The 21,165-nt window shown below is 38.7% G+C and overlaps 1 protein-coding gene and 1 pseudogene across 2 annotated transcripts in view; one reads left to right on the top strand and one right to left on the bottom strand.

Moving 5' to 3' along the window:
* Positions 1-343: 343 nt before the first annotated feature.
* Positions 344-3,106, bottom strand: LOC148847220 (subtilisin-like protease SBT3 pseudogene; annotated as a pseudogene). The gene has a single exon (XR_016100263.1). The product of XR_016100263.1 is annotated as a subtilisin-like protease SBT3 pseudogene (transcript).
* Positions 3,107-13,868: 10,762 nt separating this feature from the next.
* LOS4 (P-loop containing nucleoside triphosphate hydrolases superfamily protein) overlaps positions 13,869-21,165 on the top strand; it is a 34,811-nt gene continuing 27,514 nt past the window's right edge. The window contains exons 1-4 of the mRNA XM_088948863.1: positions 13,869-14,506; positions 14,606-14,899; positions 14,990-15,217; positions 19,022-19,087. Of these exons, the coding sequence (XP_088804989.1) occupies positions 14,276-14,506; positions 14,606-14,899; positions 14,990-15,217; positions 19,022-19,087 (819 nt within the window). The 5' untranslated portion in view covers positions 13,869-14,275. The remainder of the gene's footprint in view (positions 14,507-14,605; positions 14,900-14,989; positions 15,218-19,021; positions 19,088-21,165) is intronic.

The raw sequence follows: 21,165 nt of genomic DNA, 5'->3' as shown, positions 1-21,165 counted from the left end.
CGTCATTTTCTCAATAAAAAATGAAAAAATACGGACAGGTCCAATGCAGATTTCTGAATTCCACTGCAAACCTATAAACATTCAAAATGTCAACACTCCCCACTTTATATACCAATGTTCGCTCGTGAATTGGCATCTATTTCGAGCTGGCACCTACCCCAACTATACGGCCTAAAAATTCTGACCCTGGGCTGAAGTGTCATCTCCCCACCCCCCGTTGGGGTCACATGCATTGGGGCTCACATCCAACTACAGTGTAGACACATTGGGGCTCACAGAAAAGATAGACTACGACATAAATTTAGTGGAGGATCCAATCTTGTTTGTAGAGCTAAGAGAGAGATTACGAGAGAGAACTTCATTTCAAGGGAACATTTTCACACAGCCTGAGCCTCATCAATATCCCATGACAAATAAACAAGGGAAGGGAGTAGAAGAGATTTGATGCTCAAACATAGATGAGAAGGATCATTAAAACAAAACAAAAGAAAGAGTCCATTTGGCTAGTCCCTTAATCATCATTTAGGAAACTTGTGGCTACAATTGGACTTCTCACCACATGTTTACCTCCAACTTCTTCCCAGCTCAAATAACCATGGACATCACCATTTTCCACTACCCTTGGGCCCTTCAAAGTGAGCTTGAAGCTTAGCTTCTGGTACTTCTCCTTGAAAACCAATCTATCTGGCTTAACCTTCAACTTGAAACCATCAATGGGTGCCAATTTAGCAATATATGTGGCCATTCCTTCTCCAACATTTGTCACTGTCCTAATAAACTCTCTTACTACTTTGGTATTCAGAGACAGTGTCGAAGAATCCTCACGGAGAATGGCAATAAATGAGGGGTAATTAAGATCCAACAATGGGTTTGAACAGTCAGCTTTTGAGGATGATCTTATTATCTTCTTGATTTCCTTCTTGGTGTAATTCAAAGCACAAAGAAGCCTCACATAGTCCTCTGCATTCGCATCATATACGAGTCCAGGGTCAAGTGCCTTGTTAGGATTCAGTTGACCCGCTCCCATGGCCAGAGGACTGGCGGGTCCCTCGTTGTCGACGAGTTCAGTGATGGGCTTGAGAATGTTATCCAGTGAATCTGCTGTGGTCATCATGGCAGACCGAATGGCCGCAGGGCTCCATTTGGGATGGGCAGCTCTCAAAAGTGCTGCCACTCCAGCTGCATGAGCACAAGCCATGGATGTTCCATATACGATGTTGAAGTTGTTATACAGACGTCTTGATCCTTCGTCCACCACAGGACTTGTTGGAACCCAAGACCCAAGAACAAAGGAGCCAGGAGCAATGAGGTCTGGCTTTAAAACATGGGGGCAGATTGCAGACGGCCCTCTGGAGCTGTAGATTGGTACTCTGGGTGCTGGCTTTGTTCCAATACGCATGTTAGGAAATTTCAGAGTTGCTTTTGGGTCATGGCTTCCATTAATGTATTTAAGGATTGCTTCACCTTGTTGGTAATTCATGAGAACTGCTGGAAATGAAAACTGGAGGTAAGGATCCAAGTTATTGCCTTCATATAATAAGAAGATACCTCCAGCTACCCCTGCTTCACGAACATTGTAGATTTGTTGAGCAATGTCGTCATCTGGTGTAAACTTATCATCATAGCCAGCCGTGCCTTTGCACACGATGATCTTGTGACCAACTTTGTTCAGTTCCTGTGTATCCGAGCAATCACCCATGTAGACGAGGGGTAGTCGGGTTAGCGAAGAGCTTCCGTGAGACAAAGATGCACCTGCAATTGAAACACCATTGCCCAGAGCTACAACTCCGTACAGTTCACGATCGAGAGAACCAGAGGCCACAGTAAGCAGCCACGGAGCATCATTGTGCACAGTAAATACATAGGGCCCATCATTCCCCGCCGATGCAGCAACAAAAATACCCTTCTCCATGGCAGCAAAGGAGGCTATGGCGATGGGTTCATTATAGAAATCAGAAGCTGTGTTGCCCAAGGACAAGGAGAGGACATCCACACCATCAACAATTGCTTGATCTATTGCCGCAATGACATCAGAAGCAACGTAACTACCTCCCCACAAAGCCTTATACATGGCTACCCGTGCTTTTGGAGCCATTCCTCTTGCAGTCCCATTGGCGTATCCAAAGTAGGAAGCCCCTTTGACATAGTTGCCAGCAGCTATGGAAGAGGTATGTGTCCCATGTCCTTCTGTGTCACGGGCAGAATTCATGGAGAAGTCTATGTCGGGTCTGTGAGCCATTATACCCTTATTGTAGAAGCGAGCTCCAATTAGCTTCCTGTTGCACAAGGTAGAACTGAAATTTGTACCACTTACACATTCTCCTTTCCACCTCTTTGGAACTTCGGCCAGTCCATCGTCTCCAAAGCTTGCACTCTCTGGCCAAATTCCACTGTCAACTAGTCCAATTATGACATCTTCACCATAGTTTGACACCGGCCATGCTCCAAAACTAGGATTGAGACCAAGGAAATCAGGGGTGCGGGTTGTGTGGGCCTTAAGAGGCACGTCGCGAGTCGATGAAACAAAGCCAGGTGATTGTTCGAGCAGTTCGAGCTCCATAGGGGATAACCTTGCAGCAAAACCATGGATAGCATTGCTATAGGTATAGATGAGGTTAGAGGCTTTAGTGGTGGTAGCAACACCAGCCACCTCATCCTTAATGGAAGAAAGTGTAGCTTCATACCAGCTATGGTGATCTGTGAAGGGTGTGGGCATGGCTGATAAATCCATGTGGACGATGTACACATCTGGTTTTGCCACCAAGGAGGTGATGTATGAAATGGCCATCAAGAGGATCCACAAGAGGCAAAAGGGTTTTAGAGTAGCCATGGCTGAACATTCAGAACAGATTGAAGAACAATGAAACCATGAGGATGTTCTTATACAGTCCAATCCCTGTTGTCTTTATTCTGAATGGATATGAATGACCGACGGATTGTTAATGGGGCCTTCACTTTCAGCCTGCCCATGTGGAAAATGTGGAACAACTTCAGTAGCAGGGATCCGTATTCCATACAGTATGGGCAATGGACGCCTTTGTCTCCACCGATCCGTGGTTCTACCTGCCCAAGTGGAGAATGTGGAAAAATTTCATCTCTACATTAACAGAAAATATGAACCGAGAAACGATTAAATTGGCCACCACTTTGGTCGATAATGAAAAGAAAAACAATATGGTTGTATTTTCTGGAGCTCTAAATGGGTTTAAATGTTGACGACACAAAATTTTAGTTTTGATCCCTCACCTTATTCACTTTAGCAACAACTTTGTGGAGGCACCATTGAGGTAAGACATTGACAAAATTGACTATCGTTACTCTTGGGCCCTACATGGCATTATTATTATACTAGATAGCACACTTGCAAATGGAGGTGGAAAAATGTTGAATACCATGTCACTTTTCTCATCATTCATTTATTGTTGGAAATTTGAAGCAAAAATAAAGTCTGTGCCCACATCATCATCACGATATATTTACAGAGAGAGAGGCTATTTCCAAAATTTGAATCCTGATCGCCTAGGTCACAGTGGAATAACTCAACCATTACCTCAAAACCCACCTATATTGATATTCAGAGTTATATTATCATTATAAAATTTTAAGTATATTCATCAATAATTATAAATGCCAAATATAATCGGTTCTAATCGTGCTAGATCCAATTGTCCCAATTAAGAACTTGTTCACTTATGACTTATGAGTATAATAACTATTACAACTTCACACTTGCTGTGAGAAATATAATTAAATAGGTTTAATATAAGCAAAATGATGCTATTTTCTTTCGTGATGGCGCCAGTTAGGGGTGCTCAACTGAACCGTGGGTTTATTTTTTAAATCGGATAAATCGAAGCCGATCAGTTAACTGATTGACCAATTCAATTAACAATCAGTTCAGTTTTTTGGTTCATCGGTTTTTTATTATTTACGATATATTATAATAAATATATAAATATATAATAAAAACTAAGAATATATATATATATAATGCATATTTATTAATTTATAATGTATAAAAAATATAATATATAAATATATGCATACCGGTCGGTTCAGTTAACCATCAGTTTTTCTATTTTAGTTAACCAAAATCGAACTGGTACCTTTGATTTTTTTTTAAATACTGAACCAAAATCGAATCAACTGGTTCAATTAACCAAACTTTCAATTCGATTTTTCAGTTTTTCTTGCTCACCTCTCGTGTTGGTGGTATCCCTTGAGAGTTGGGGCAGCCAATGCAGTTTATGCCTTTTTCTGGTGGTGGTACACTGGTACCCTTGGTTGGTTTTTTGGATATCCATTTTGGGGATCTAGAGGTTGAATCGGTGGCTATTCTCAAAGCAATCTCTTGGGTTGCAACTGCAAATTGCAGCTGTCTGATTTGTTTTGGCTGTTCGGACTTTGTTTAGGAAAGGAGAATCTCTGTCAAGTGTGATGGTAGAAAAACTCTTGTGAGATTTGACTCTGCAAGGTAGACATGGTGGATCCATGAAAAGATAAGACTACATATAATTTTAGTTAAAATTCCAATCCTGTCTGCAGAGACTATGAGAGAGAGGAACTTAATTTTCAATGGAACGTTTTCACACAGCCTCATCCATATCTCATGAGAAAGAAACAAGAAAAGGGGGACTGAAAGGGATATAATGCTCAGGTTGAACATATAGGAGAGGAATTATTAAAATAGAGGACACCATCTTCTACATACAAGAATTATTGCTGCTTGCTGGCATTATGCATTATTGTTGACAATTGTTGTAAAGTGGAATAATGCTTTGCAAGGTTTTTTAAAAAAAATATCAGAGTCACCAGACAGCGAATCGTTCTGGGTCCGGTTTCTGGGATGAACAGTCTGACCGTCCGGTGGTCTGAATGGATGGTTCGTTTTGATAAAAAAAAATAAAATAATTTTTGGCCAAAAAATGGTTTATTGACCAAATCAACAGTTTTTAGAGTGAAACAGAAATTGGTTCTTGGTTTTTCCAGTCTAATCGTCTGGCCTGGTCTAATTTTGAAAACACTGATGTTTTGTGACATATAAATTGTGATATACTGATATCAACATCAATAATTGTTGGATCTATTGTCCCAGTGACATTGGATTCGAAGAAACTAACTCTCCATAGCATGGTTTTCAAAATCGAATTGGACCGGATTGGATGGTCAGACTGAAAAACTGGGAACCGATCATCTGACTGGTTCCGTTTTACCCCAGAAGACCAAAAACTGTTGATTTGGTCAGCAAACCGCTGACCTAGGCGGTCGAATCATTCAAACTATTCAACAGTTTTTTGCAGTTTTTTTTTTTATTTTTTATTTTTTTTGTTAGAACAGGCCATTCATTTGATTTGAACGGTCGGACCACTTGACTAAGGAATCATGCCTTTGGGGCCGTTTCTCACAATCCCATTTGCATTGCTATCCAAAGTAGAAAACCACCAAGACAGCGACGGAAGAGATATGTGTCTCATGTCCCACAAGGTCTCTTTGAGAGTTTGGATCAAATCGGCACACATTGAGGAAGCATTCAGAATATTTAGGGACACCTGCCCCATAAAATACCCTCAGCCTACCCTTAAAATGATTTAAACAAAATTTTAAGACAGCTGCCCCATAAAATACCCTCAAGCTCGAAAGGGAAAAGACTTGCAGCAAAACCATGGATGGCATGGCTATAGGTATATATTGTTAGAGAATGAAACCCCATTAGTTAAGAAACTTCACCTAACAGCTAATGGAAGAAAGTGTACCTTCATACCAACTCTGGTGGTCATTGAAGGCACACAAGGGGATATAATTAAGGCCTGTTTGACTTTTATAAAGTATTTTCACACCTTTGAAAATATAAAAATACAAAAAATATGACATAGCGTTTGTATTATGTATTTTGTACTTTTTGCTTTTATATATATATATATATGAGAAACCCCAAAAGCATGAAATCAGTTTTTTTATACTTTGTGCTTTTGGCGAAATTGTGCTTTTGTTTTTGTGTGAACGGGTGGTTACACTCTTCAATAAAACTCTTGACCCTACCTCCGCTTGTCGTTGCTAGAGTCAGACCGCTGTCACCGGTCTCAAACCCCAAAACCATTGAAAACCATCACTAGAAGTACAAACAGGCATGCTTTTGTCAAATAGAAAATGATGCTTTTGTTTTGAAAAGCATACCTTTCAAAATGTTTTATCCAAATAGTTTTTAAAGCAAAAATACCAAAGTAAAAGTACTTTATGTACTTTATACTTGGATATTTCTAAGAATACTAAAGTAGAAGTCTATCGAAACACTGCCTAAGTTTCCACACAAAAACTCATTAGTTTTGAATTGGATATCCAATAACATGCATGTAAAATAAATTATTGTCATTATCATCACCATTGTCAATGCCTTATTCTAATAACTATATGGGGTTGGCTACTTGAATCCTATTTCATGAATCCATCCATACAAAAAGAAAGCCTCAGGATGCGAGAAATGAAATATAACAATAATTTTTGTTTTTTTCCTTATAAATTACAAGAATACCACACTCTCTCTCCTACCAACTCTCTTTCCCTCTCTCCTACCAACTCTCTTTCTCTTTTTCCTTACAAATTACAAGAATATCACTTTCACTCCTACCAATTATTATTTTCTTTACAAATTACAAGAATGTCATTCTCTCTCCTGCCAACTCTATATCTCTCTCTCTAAGAGAGACCTAAGCTTGGCACCTTAGTTGCTAGGGAGACCTCGGCTCAGCATCTCGACCGCTAGGGGACCTACAACCAAAGGTAGTAGAACTTAAGCTTCTGAGTTTTTCACTCGAGCCAAGTTCGAGCTCAAGTCTCTAATTTGAATCGAGCTCAAACTCGACGGCACCTCGACCACTGAAGGAGACCTCAGCTCAACACCTCGTCAACTAAGGGAGACATTAGCTCGACACCTCACATGCTAGGGAAACCTTAGCTCGACACTTCAACAAATAAGGGAGACCTCGGCTTGGCACCTCAGCAATTGAGGGAGACCTCGGCTGCTAGAGAAACCTACAATCAAAGGTAGTCGAACTTGAACTTTCAAACTTGTTAACTTGACCCGAGCTCGAGCTCAAGCTAGATTATTAACATCCAGCGGAATTTGATGATGTTTAGAACCTTTTCTTATGTTTAGAAAAGGTGGTTCTGCATCCTCTCTTCCTCCAAGGCTAGAAATGGTCTCTGCAAATCCACCTCTTGGAGTAACCAAGGTGGCCTTCTCATTTTTTGGATAGTTAGACACGTGACAACTTTTGAGAAATTCCTACTAAAGCCCACAATCCACTACTAGGCTACATCCCCCCACCATTTAGCCATATGACCTTCTCATTTTTTTGGAAAGCTAGACGTGTGGCATTAGAAATTGCTGCTAAAACCCATAACCCACTACCACCATTTAGACATGACATCCTATTAATTCAAGAAATAAGATTAAAAAAGTAGGTAGTTTTACTCCTGAACATTCTCAATAAGATTCATAAATAAACCCACATTTGTTTTTGAATGATTTTTTTTTTCAAAAGAAAATACTTTATTAGTTACAAACTTGATTTAATTTTCAAGAAGCAACCTAATTTAACCTTTAAAAGTAAATAACTCAAAATAGATTTATTAGATAAATAGTAAATACCAAATAAAGTGGTTATTGTTTACCAATAAGATCTTATTTAATATCTTAAATCAAATTAAAAATATATATAAATTAATAGTGAGTTTCAAATAAGTTAAGTCAGAATAGATTGTTAATTGCAAAGATGCAAGACCTATATTAGTTTTTTAATTTAATTTTTGATACTAAATAGTAAACTTCAATCTAAATTATACACACCTTTAGTTACCCTGTACTTAGCACGGGGTCATTCTTGGTGCGAATCCATGCCCGTTGCTGGTCCACCTTGCAAAGTTGAATCGTCGCTGCCACATAATCTCCTGGAAGTGCCGATGCCCGGAGATAATCGAGAAGAGTTTAGAAAGAGAAGAAATAAAAATGCAAACAAAAAGCAATTACGAAAAGGAAATGTCACCACTTGAGTAGAAAGCTTTAGCATATAGAGAAATGTGAACCTACATGGTCGCGGCCACTCTTGATACCTCATTTGGCAAAGAGAGCTCCAGATAATGCGCCTGTAGTGACACGGTTGACGTTTCTCTTGAAGCACTCGTCAAGTCGTGCGAGTCCAAAATCAACATCCCACGTTAGAGTCATTCCCTACAAAAGCCCAACTTTGAACATTGACTAGGAAAGTGGATCCCGGTGGGGAAGGAAGGGGTTTTTGCAGCGCTGGTCTTCCACCAGTCCGCATTCTCGAATTAGGGCCTTCAACGGGTAGGGTTTGCCCAATGGTCCTTGGCAAACCGGACCGAGTATAACGGTTTCGGTTCCATAAATATATCCGACAAGGTCGACCACTCATCCAGCACAAGGGAAACAGAAGGTGAATCCATTAAGAATGTGCAAAACAAAATTAAGAAAAACCAAATCATCACATAAGTCGACGCTTTGTTACCTTGCCAAAATCATCATCCCCAATAGCTCCGAGAAAGGTTATCGTTGCCGTCTTTGTCACTAGATGATACCTAGGAAAGCCATACATAATGAGTTCATAATGCAGTTGTCTATTCTGTTTCTACCTACTACTTCTTCAGTCACATACATAATTTTTGAGCATTATTATGGGGTTGTAAAGGCCCTTACTAAGAATAGCAAATCCTAATGTAGAAGAAAAAGAGATACAACCTTGGTGCCGCACCAGCCTTCCTGTCTTCTTTCATCTTGAATTAAGTGCCGTCAACGGTTAGGGCCTATCCAACGGACCCGAATAAGTAGAGCCAATTATAATGAATCTGGTAGCATGATTACGTCGGGACTAATAATTGGATCTATTCTTGTTCTTGTTTGTCCTGAATCGATTCATATCCTAAACCGATTATTTTGATAATTATATATAATATTTTCTTCAATTTCTTATAAATTTTATCATATTATATGTTTAGGATGGCACATGTGATAGATATATATATATTTTTTTATAAGTGATAGATAGTTTAAATTTTAACATATAAATTATGTAGTGTCTTTCGAACAATTTTATTAACATTATGTGATCAAAGTTTAAATTTAAGTTACTATCCAAATAAAAGTACTTTTCTTTATAAGTGGTTTGGTTTATTTAATGCTCAAACATAAATTTTAAATTTACAAAGACTGTTCTAGGTCTATGATTTTGTCCCAGTTAATAATCAGTTCAGGAGTAATTCTACCTACACCCAAATGGACCCCACCCGTTGACAACCGTATCCTGAATGGCCAACTTCCGGTCAATCCACCACTTAAAGCTTCATGAGCAGAAAAGTAAATGGAAGTCCATTATGAATGGGATGTGTCCAATACTTAGAGTGCCATCAAAGACCGAAAGCAATGTAAGGTGCAAGAGTCAGCAACCCCTTCCCCAAATGGACAAGACCTTGATTAATCCACGACTACACGTATGACAACAATGATAAAACTTATTAGGCAGGAAATTGACACAATGATATGGCTAATAACTTGTTAGACATTTCCTATATTTCATGCCCCTTGGAGCTAGAAACATAAAAAAGCTGGAGAGAACCAACATTAAAAAGCTGACAGAAAAAACAAAACTAAAATTCATCCAGGTTACAGAGATGAAACTCCAATATATCCTCCCCTAATATGATATCCAATTTCTCTCTTAAAACTAGGATAAAAGCTGGAGAGATCAGAACCCAAACTGCAACCAAGATACTAACAGCTGCCACAATCTTCACCAGATTCCAGCATTTGTCTTCATAGCCACTTCTGATCTTTTCTTTCATAAACTTACAGAACCGGGAAAATAAAATGCCTGCATGAAGCGCAATCTTGAAGGCACCAGAAACAAAGCTCTCCCTATCAAACCTGAGACTTCTGCAATTCCTCAAAAGCTTCCCCCCTAACCAACCACTGCTTTGCAGCTCCCCCATCATTCTTCAGCCATTATTTCTTCCTCTCCCTCTTCATCTTCCTCCCAAACCTTCCCCCCTTCGTCAGGCTGAGGTTCTATGGCTTCCTTATTTCCCCCCCCCCTCCCGTTCTTTCATTCTTCCCCCTTCCTTCCACTGCCACCTTTTCAATGGCTTCCTCTTCATCTAAGTTCTCCTTACCTTCCTCCTCAACAGTGACCTCTGACCCATTTCTTTCCCTCTTTTCCTTTGAGGACTCATCATCTTTTTTGAATGGAAGGGAGGGAATCCGACATCGTGTTAGCTGGGTCTAACTCTGTATATGTTACCTTGTCTCTATCTTTCAATAAGGCTTGACCAATTTAACACTTGTACATCTACAAACAACCTCCAGTACTTCAATTTTTAAGGTATATGGCTGTTTCAACCACAAATAGCTTCAAATAATAGTTGCATGTCGATTTTCATAAATCAGCCTAAAACGTTTCAGGACAACCTATGGGAGGTTCCCCAGGACAAATCTGGCCTTACAATCACCAAACATCTAATTTACTGATGTTACAGCAAGTACAGGTCATCCCCTGACCCACAAACACACCATAAAGGATCGCACGGTCCAAAAAAAAAATTTTGAAAAATAGGTTCTAAACCCTTCACATCAATCACACGAAACAGTTACGGAAGGTTTTCTTGGTACACAACCAAAAGTCTGAAAAAAGCCTTCTCAGACCAGTCTGATTGGTATTCTCAAGCTTCTCCAAGAGAAACACAACAAAATGAGTGGAACACTTGATCAGTTCCATTTTCCTGGCATAACAGACCTGCTTTGTTACCGTATTATCTTGGAGAAAACAGTAGAGAGCTGGAACAGAAGAGGAGAAAAGGTGGAGAAGAGAGGAGAATAGAAGAGAAGAAGAACGAAAGGCAAAAAGATATGTTGGCGGTGCTAGAAATAGTTTATACCAGGGCGATAAAAATAAAATAAAAGAAAATTATAAAAATGCCCTTACAGCATTAAAGGTGAAAACCTTTCACCTTAATAATTGACCACCTGAAACTAAGAGGTTTTCATATGCCAATTATTATGTTTTGTGCATGAAATAGAAAGAGGATGTGAATCATTTATTTATACATTGTTGCTGGACAGAGCTCAAATGGGATTTCTTCTTTAAAATGGCATTAGAAATCATTGTAAGATACATGGTAACCCTTTGAGTAGCATGAACAAAATTATGAGTTATCAGGAATGTTGGGATCACTTAATAACCTTTCAATCCTTTTTTTCTCTAGAATCATTTGGCATGCAACATTGTCATCGTAACTGTAGAAGAAAAGGGCCATTTGATTTTAAAGCAGTGGGGAAAAACTGGACTAGGCAGGACAGTCGGACTCGAAAAACTAGGAACCTGTCAGGTGATCGGTTCCGTTTGATCTCAGAACCATTATTTTATCAAAACCTGTTGATTTGATCATTAAATTGCCGATCTCAGAATCATCTTCGATAGTGACAGTTTTTATTTATTTATTTATTTTTTGTCATGGGCTGTCCATTCAGTTTGAATGACCGGACCATTTAACCCAGAAACCGAACCCCTAAAACCAATTCATTGTCTAATTTGGTTTTAAAAACCTTGGTTGGGATGATATTATCGTCCCACCTTAGTAGTCATTGTACTATTGATGAGTCTTTGAAGAGGCTCACGAATGCCAATCACCACTAAGGCATTAACTACATCTTTGTTTCTTTTCTAAACCGGAGTATCCTCTCATATACAATCTCCTTGGGGCTTTTCTTGTATCTTCCAGATTCTTTGGTTCCATATCGGCGTTTTTTCGAATACCACTAAGGCATTAACTACATCCTTTTGTTCCACCATACACTGTTCGGGGCCTTGTGACGGCAAATCCCAATCTTCAATTAATCATCTCATGTTTGGGGCAAGGCGGGATATGTCCTCCCGTGCTTTTCTTTTCATGTTTCAGCCAATTATTTAATATTAATAAAATTTTAAGATTGCTGCCCCTTCACTAGAGTAAAGTTTGGGGGCTATAAAAAAACCTATTTATCAAGGCTCAAGCTTTGAGTTACTCACTAAGCTGCTTTGGAGAAGCTAATAAAAGAAGCTTTGGTAGAAAGCCATAATTTAGGCCGTAAGATAGCTATTTTTTGCCATTGCTTAAAAGCTGTCTGGGTGGAGCCCACCTTATAAATCCAGAAGCTATCACATGAAAGCACTCCAAAACAGACACCAAAGTTAAACTTGTCCTTTTAAGCACCTATATAAAATTGCTAATATGTCAAGTTTTGATCGTGATAGGGTGGAACTGGCCCCGATCCAATTATAATTGGGACACAAAACTCTAAATAAAAACTAAATCAATTATATATTAATCAGGTTAATTAGGTCTGATCCAATTATATACTTGACATTTGGTTCATTGTTGGAATTAGAAAATCAAAGTTGGAATTATCTATTCTCCCACTTGTTTGGTTCAAATGGGATGCAGAATTGGATTTCATAAGATATGTATGACTCTCAATAAGGAAGGTTGGGGGGTTTGAAGTCACTTATCTTTGTTTTTTTTGAATCTGATCCACTAGAGTGAGATTCTCATTACCAAGGGGAGAGGCCAAAAATGGCCATTTCCCTCAAATGGGGAATTGCCATTCCATAAGAATGGGAATTCTAATCTGATTCTGGCCAATCAAATAGTTAAAATTGGAATAGGCATTACCTTTAATATGACAACTCGGATTTCATTTTTGATAAATGTAACCTTAAAAATGGCAGTAAATAGTACTTTTTATATTGTTATAAAAACAAGTGTTTTTTAACTAAAATTATCTTATGTAACGTACAAAATTATCCTTTTAGACATGAAATATAACACAAATTACAAGAAAACCATGAGACTTTTATATATTATTAGTTACATGTTTGGTTTGGCTCTTAATCAATTTAGAATAGCAAAAACCGGTATAATCAGTTTGGTTATATCAGGTAGACCTGACCCATTAATGACCATAGCAAGAATTTAGGTAACTATAGGGATGGAAAATTTCCCCATAAAATTAGGGCCCCACCCTTCCCTAAGTGGTGCATGTTTTCCCCTATCTTAAACAAGGCAATGGGAAACTAGGGCCAGATTTGCATATAATTTCCCAAACCCCCCATGAGCCCAGTGGTAAATTACTAAGATTCTCCTAGGTTTAATATTAATTTCTAAAATATCCCTGCGTTCCTGTCAATTTGTTAAAATCTATAGTATCCTCTCATATCATTTCTAGAATACCCCTCCAATTCTCATAATATAGTTTCTAAAATGCCTCAAATTCCCATAATATCATTTCTAAAATACCCCCAAATTTACTTTCAGGTTGGGAAAAATTAAGGGATTCTCCATCATTGACAGGGAGAAGTTGCTATACCTTGAATCCACCCCATTGCTATTCTTAAATCATAATCATCTATGCCTTATCCCAACTATATGGAGTTGGCTAGATGGGTCCTATTTTGCCAATCTGATCACTTCTTATAATTAGCATAGTTGGTGGTCTTCTATGCACGTGTCCAAAGCATCTTAGTCTATTCTTTCTCATTTTATCACCAATTAGAGTTATTCGTGGGTTTCTAGAAATTACTCCATCATTATTCCTATCATTTCTATCTTACTCTACTCTATACAATATAATTGGCCTTACAACTGTTTTATAAAATTTTCTTAGTATTCACCTGTTACATAAAAATCTAGGTGTACCCTTCTATTTTCTCGTTCTAATGCTTTGGGTGAAATCCTCCTCATCTCTCCCTTATATGAATTATTGAACCAAGATATCCGAAATTATCACATCAATAACATGGTTTGGGTTGGGCCCATTCGTATATGGAGAACAAGCATCAGAAACAGCTGAAATTTCCCAAATGTAAAATCTCAGACGTGGACTGGACCAACTACGAGCCCATATCTTTCCGCATCCGCCCCAGCACATGGGCGTCCAGACTTCTCTAGACTGAGAGAACCGTCTGAGTCGAGATTTCGTAGTCGGTGAGTCGTCTCGCCCTCCTCACTCCTCAGTCCTTCGTATTAACACTTCCTGAGTGTTAGCGACTTGGCGTAATATGTCCGATTGACTGCCGTCCGCAATTCGAGCACCAACTGTACTTGAATTATACAGTCTGATCATTCAGTCGTCCTTCCCATTCTCTCTCTCTCTCTCTCTCTCTCTCCCTCTCTCCCTCCCTCTCTCTCTCTCTCCATCTTCATCTCTGTTCCTCTCCTGCAAATCGACTTAATGGCCGACAGCAGTAACGTAGCCGCTTCTGGGACAGAGAATGTCCCGGAAGTAAATCCACCGCAAGTTAGACGTTCTTGGGCCGACGAGGAAGATGATATGGCCGAAGAACCCACTTCGTCGTCGTCCGGAGACAAGCCGTCTGAACTGAATGTCGATTCTCTGGCAATCGATGAGAGCAAGAAAGTCAACAAGTTTCTGGACGAACCAGAGGATTCGAATATTAAAGCGGTAACAGAGTTTTTCTTTTTTTGCCCCCACTTGTTTCTTCTTGGATATTAGGGTTTTAGATCACCAATTTGTTTTTTCTTGATACTAATTTTGATCTAGGTTACGTCGGGGGATACTCCCTATACGTCTGCTTCTACTTTCGAGGATTTGAAACTGTCTCCTGAGCTGCTGCAGGGGCTTTATGTTGAGATGAGATTTAAGAAGCCTAGTAAGATTCAGGCAATAAGCTTGCCGATGATCCTGACTCCACCGTATAAGGATTTAATAGCGCAAGCTCACAATGGTTCTGGAAAGACCACTTGCTTTGTGCTCGGGATGCTGAGTCGGGTTGATCCCAATCTCAAAGCACCTCAGGCGCTTTGCATTTGCCCTACAAGAGAGTTGGCCATCCAGGTATCTATTTATTAATATTCTTTTCTGTACCTCCTCCTGTTGGTGGTATTTGTTGGTTCATATTGTAACGGTAGGAAACGAATGTTGCAGAATCTGGAAGTTCTACTGAAAATGGGAAAATACACAGGGATAAGTACTGAATGTGCTATTCCCTCGGATAGTTCCAACTATCTTCCAATTTATAAAAGGGCGCCAATAACGGCACAAATAGTGATCGGAACTCCCGGTACCATAAAAAAGTGGATGTCAGCAAAGAAACTTGGGACGAGGGATATTAAAATTCTTGTTTTTGATGAGGCTGATCACATGTTAGCAGAGGTAACTTGCTTGCATTTAACTGACTTCAAATTTATTCATGGGATTAAGTTCGTGGGATTTTCTACTGTTCCTCCTCGCTTGACTATTTACAGAATTCTGTCCCAAGTTTTCTTAACCTAGATGAAATATTGCTGCAAGCATACATAGCTATATATACATATGGACATGGGTTAAAGTAGTGAGAAATGTAAAGAACAGAACGGAATGACAGAACAGGACATATGTAGCCCATCCCATAAAATTAAGATAAAGCTTAGACGATGACATACGTATATAATACACACATGTGACACTTTGAGAGAGCATATTAATTGGGAACACGAATAACTATCACTATTAAACAACTCCTTGGCAAGGAAGTAAGGATGATCTGTAAATGAGTTTGTTGGCCAATTTGATATCCATATATACATATACCAATCTCATGGCCTTTTGCATCAGATAGATGAACCGTGCTCTAGAATTGTTCCCAAACCCGTTTCTACTACATTTGTGGGAGTTGGAGATAATCTAATTCCCTCTTTTATTAAGGAACCTCAACCTTGTTCACTATATGTGGTAAGGCATGCAAAAATCTAGAACTCTGCCATATTTCCTTATTTCATTTAAACCTCCTTTTGTTCTACTTCCACGGAAAGAGATGTCAAATTGAGAGTCTTTCCCAAATGCAGCCTCTGTACTACTGTACTTAATGGCTATCAGTTCTGCCCTTATTGAATTTCACATAATAGGAGATTTATCAAAAAAAAAAAAAGAAACAATTCCCATAACAAGAGGTCCTGAGAAAATGTTAGGATATGTCCTTGATGGCCTCTACAGACCTCTCCAACTCCTGAAGCTCCTGGGCTACACAAACTACAGCCCTCAAAATTTAGGGGGTGTATGCGAAGTTTTTCCAAGCAATCTTTCAGGCTTTTCAAAGCTCGGAAGACCAAAATTTGGTCTTTTTCTGTTTGGCAATGTAGGACAGGAAGCTGAAAAGACCCATGCGCAGAAACCTCGTTGAAGCCCAAAATGGTGAAAATCAGGAAGCTTCCCATCTTTCCGTCCCTAAAATCTCTCATTTAACAGATCAGTAGACCATGGTAGATCAAGATACTTACCATGGTCATTATCTTTAAAGACAGGATCCCAAAAGCTCAGTATGTCTTTTGGCCATCTAGGCTATCGGAAGATCTTTCTAAAAGGACTTGCTGAACATCACCTTAATTTGACGATGTTATTGCTGAGTGGACTCAGATGCCAATGAGTCCTTTGTTTAGCTGATGTGGAAGAACTCAACCATTGCCAGTTTCTATCTGTGTCTTATGTTGAGAAAGGGTCAAAGATCTTCCGAGTTTTGATCAATGCATAACCCTTATTGATATGGTTTCTATAATACCTTCTTGAGATGTTTCCGTTCTCTTGAAAATTCTCCATTTCTTTTTCCTATAATGTCCAAATGATTGTCACCCTGGTGCATTTTCACATTATTTTACCTTTCTTTCTATTTTAAGGGATGATAGATAAGCCCACCTCATTAGAAGGAGGTGTCCATCTACAGCCAGACAGAGAAAAGAACCAATGCCATACTCAATGAGCAAAAAACAGGAGATTATCAGATGATGTGTTAATTTCCCATAGGTGTTAAAAAGGATAGAACAATTTGGGGCTGGGGGGGATAAACACCAAGAAGGTCTTTTCTTCTGCAGAGTCTCAAGGTTGTTGATTTATGTACACATGCAAAAACATGTCTGCACCTATCTGCAGATCCTTTTTTTGTTTTTTGAGCTTGCTAATTCAGACTCCACACAGACACATAACAGAAGCTCGTTTGGTTGAATCTTGTTCTCTTGATTGAGACAGCAAACTGTTGTGTTATTTGTAATGGTGTTTGGACTTCTAGTGATCTCATGACGTTCCTTATCTCCAAGATTCCCCAATATTTCCTCCATCTTCTCATAATAGGATAGAGAGGGCTATTCAAGACTAGGTAGAATGTTAGTTATCAATAAAAAGACTAGATAGAATGTTAGTTATAAAAAAAAAAAAGACTAGATAGAATGTTCTCTCCAATCTTTGTAGGTGTTAGTAAAACTAAATGGCTAAAAGGGTTTTGCAAATCATGTTTATATACTGTTATACAATGGTTAATTGTTTATAATGTTAATCAAAAAAATGTTTGTAATATTAATAAAAGTGATATTCATATTGGGATAATAAACCAGAAGCTATGGTTAAACAGTTAGCCATTATTTGATTTAAATAAGTAGAAGATATATATTTGTTTATAAGATAGGTGAATTAATCTTCCATGTGAGGCTCACTAATCAAATATAAGGTGTTTTGATACTTATGCCTCACCCAAAGGAATATATTTCATAAATGCTTCAGTCTGAGGTGAATGCCCCAAATGTAAATTATGCATCTTCAGGCATTTTAGGAATAGCTTGACTGCCTTGTAGGGCATCTTAAAACATCGATTTTATCAGTTTTTTTTTTTTTTTATCAATAACAAACATTGATTTTATCAGTTCCTACAAGGAAGCTGGCCCAACCAATGATGACATTTATTATTGCCTTATTTTACATCAGATGGTGTCAAAAAAAAAAAAATCAAATGGGAGCCAAAAGAACTTCCATTTTTCTCTTGCTAATTATGTGGTTCTTTTTTCTTCTAATCAATATTTGAATTGCTTTTGTTAAGAATCAAGACAATAAATATAGCAAATACTGTATCATGAACAAATCAATGTCTCAATTTTTTTTCTTGATAAGCAAGACTAAGTATAACTATTGCAACAACAGAAAAGTGTACAAAGTTGGTAACTGAATAAGCTGCCTTGATTACAAACAAGTACATTTATCAGTTTGCAAGTCCATTCCAGATTGGGGCTTCTTCAAATAAAATTTTCCCTATTGACCCCAGATCTAGCCAGTGAGTATTGGCTGCAAGTCATTCCTAAAATAAGGTAGTAAAAAAACATTGGTTATTCTAGGAACCCACCTGGACAAGGCATTTAGGCCATTGAGTCTTTGCTCTAGCTTATCTAACAAGAACCTGAACATCTGTGGTACTTCATTCCCTAGACTCTAGTCATGTTATGACCGCTTGGCAATCCCCTTCCATGTTTATTCCATTCTATCCAGTGCTTGAGGTCAATCTTTACTTGAGATCAAGATTTCTACTCTCACTGACTTAACACCACTCACCAGCCCTGAGAAGCTGATAACTATGTTGACCTAATCATCACTTATCACCCCCTGACCAATGATAGTCCCTGCACCTCCTTCATCCTAGTGGTAATGATAATGTGGGGTGGCTGACTTTCACAAATATTGGATGATCTGACTTTCATTTTGGCCACTAAAAAAGCTTCTTAGAGGATGTAACTGATGCTCAACAGATGAGGCCTACCTGATAAAAAAATTGGGTGTCCCATTCCACCACCAGCCTCTTGATGCCCAATGGGTGACCATGACCCTGAAGAAGAGCAAGGACGTTGAATTTAGATAGATTGTCTTCACCAAAAGGAAGCATCCAATTAAATACCACCTCTTGTAAAGTTTTACTGAATCTACACATTAGAAAGTGAAGATATTATAGACTTGACATGGAATCTACATTTTGTTCCATTTTCTTTCTTTTTTTAATGCTTGAGGACCTTCCAGAAAGAATATTTCTTGATTTATTTTGTTGATATAGTGGCATCTAATAAAATTTTATGAGTTATAGGGAAGAGTAGTAGAATGGCCCTTTTACGCTTCCATACCCGGAAAAGGTTGCTAATTTATTATTCTTTTATTTCCCTTATTCATCCACAGGATGGCTTCAAGGATGACTCTTTGAGGATAATGAAGGACATAGAAAAAAATAGTGTGCATTGCCAGGTTTGTCTCATTAGTTATTGCTATTGGAGTTGATATTATCTATGCTTCTCTTCTTTTCTCGTCTTACTCTCTCCCCCTCCCCCCTCTCTGGCTAACATTCTATTTGGAGTTTGCTATGACATAGCCAAGAAGTATTTGTAGGGGCAGTGGTCCAATGGGGGCTGTTCATTATGAGATCAATGATAATTTGGCCTCCTTGTCAATCCTAGGTCAGATAGGATTCCTTAAGATGAATTTAACTGCCAACTAGATAGTGAGATTGGGTGTGTGAAAGGATGTATGTACAAAAAAAAAAAATAATAGCTTATGTATGAACAATATTTCTCACCAACAGAATATTTACAAAAGAAAACAAGGATGCAAAGGTACCCTGCATCAGGGGACACCCCTCTCTTTATGTACAGACATGTGGGTATGCAAGTCAAAATGGTAAGATTGGCCACTTCATTGCTGTCCGTCAAAAGTTATTTTATTACTAGTACCAGAGCTGCTCTTCAGCATGTTACAATGCATATTCATTCTTTTTGATTCTTGTATTTCTGTAAGTTTTAAGTAGGATGCATGCCTTTGGCGCAGATGATTTCATTCTCTGCAACTTTCCTATACAGGGGAGTACCATTTATTAACATTTTATTGTAGTAGCTATGGTTCACAACAGAAACCAATGACCCAATCAAAGAATAACTACAAGCATGAGAAACTTCAATGCTTTTGTGAATGACTTTGAATTAAAGGTGCTCCCATGGCTACAAGTAGAACACACCTGGTCAAATTTTCAAGAACCCTCAACTTGCTCTAAATTGGATAGATTTCTGTTCTCAATGGACTGGGAAAAGATTTGGGAAAAGTTAGCTTCTAGATTAGATCTACACTAGTTAACTTGTCTGTCTTTTTTTTATCGGTTTTTAAGATTCCAACAAGGGTGGCTAGCAAGTTGGAAAACTAATGAGAGACTTTGTTAGTAGTCAAGGGGGGAGAAAAAGGACCATAGGGTTGGGTGGGAAGTGGTGAGTAGAAGTAAGAAGTCTAGAGGTCTTGGCATTGGGAATATACGGAAGAGAAACTTTGCTCTGTTTGGAAAATGGTTGTGGAGGTTCCTACTAGAAAAAGAAAAGCTGTGGGGTGTGGGCTAAGGTAGTAGTTAGTATTCATGGGCTTGCGGATAATGGATGGGATTCTGGGATTCTAGCTTGTACTACAAGAGCATCACCTTGGAAAGCAATGCAAGCTATCCTACCTCTGTTTTCACCCTGTATCAAGTATGACTTGCACACAGGGAGTTGGAGAGTCATTTGTATTATGGAGGAGAGAGTTGGAGAGAATTCCAAGCGGCATTGAGATGGAGAAGGGGGTGGAAATCGAAGCAAAAAGTTTCTTACTTGAGGAAGGAACGAATAGTAGAACAGCAATACTAAAGACCAAGGAAGACAAAAGAGTTACAATATTTTTAATAGGAGAAGCTATTTGTTGGCTGAAAGGTTTCGTTGATGGAACAGTTTACTCTGTTAAAAAAAACGAGGTTGGGAAAGTTCCTTTGGTCTAGTGGGGAAGAGTTATGAAGTAGAGGTGAGAAGAAACATGAAAGGATGGTTTGTTGCCATTACAAAGTATTTTGGAGATAAAAGAAAACAATTGATCTGCGTTTCAGAGGGCAGGGGGAGAAGAGGCTGGATGGTTGTTGCTGATAGTTATAGGAGTTATTGACGAGACTGGAAGAGAATCACTTTCAAAAAAAAAATGGAATCAGCAGAGAATCACTTTCAAAAAAAAAATGGAATCAGCAGAAGACAATAGGGGTTCATTGTGAAGCACTAAGAGCAACATCTGAGCTGCAATAAACTAGGGAGGAATCGAAGGTTGAAAAATCTGAGAGTAGGAGCTTGAAGCTTTTTTTTTTGGCTAGTTCAAACGAAAGCCAAAAATTGTCGTCAAAGGAGTTTGGAGGCAGCAGTTGGTTCTTACAATAGTAAGAGATGCTACAGATTGGGGGAGGCTTCTGGAGTGTATCATGAAAAAATTCATGTTCAAGTGCCCTGCTTCTGTTATACCTTTTGATGCTCGAAAAGCAATCCTAGACA

This window comes from Nelumbo lutea, chromosome 6, assembly GCF_056320005.1.
Source record: "Nelumbo lutea isolate HS-2025 chromosome 6, American lotus-T2T, whole genome shotgun sequence".
Lineage (NCBI taxonomy): Eukaryota > Viridiplantae > Streptophyta > Magnoliopsida > Proteales > Nelumbonaceae > Nelumbo > Nelumbo lutea.
Note: the sequence above shows the minus strand (reverse complement) of the source record. Positions and strands in the feature narration are given on the sequence as shown.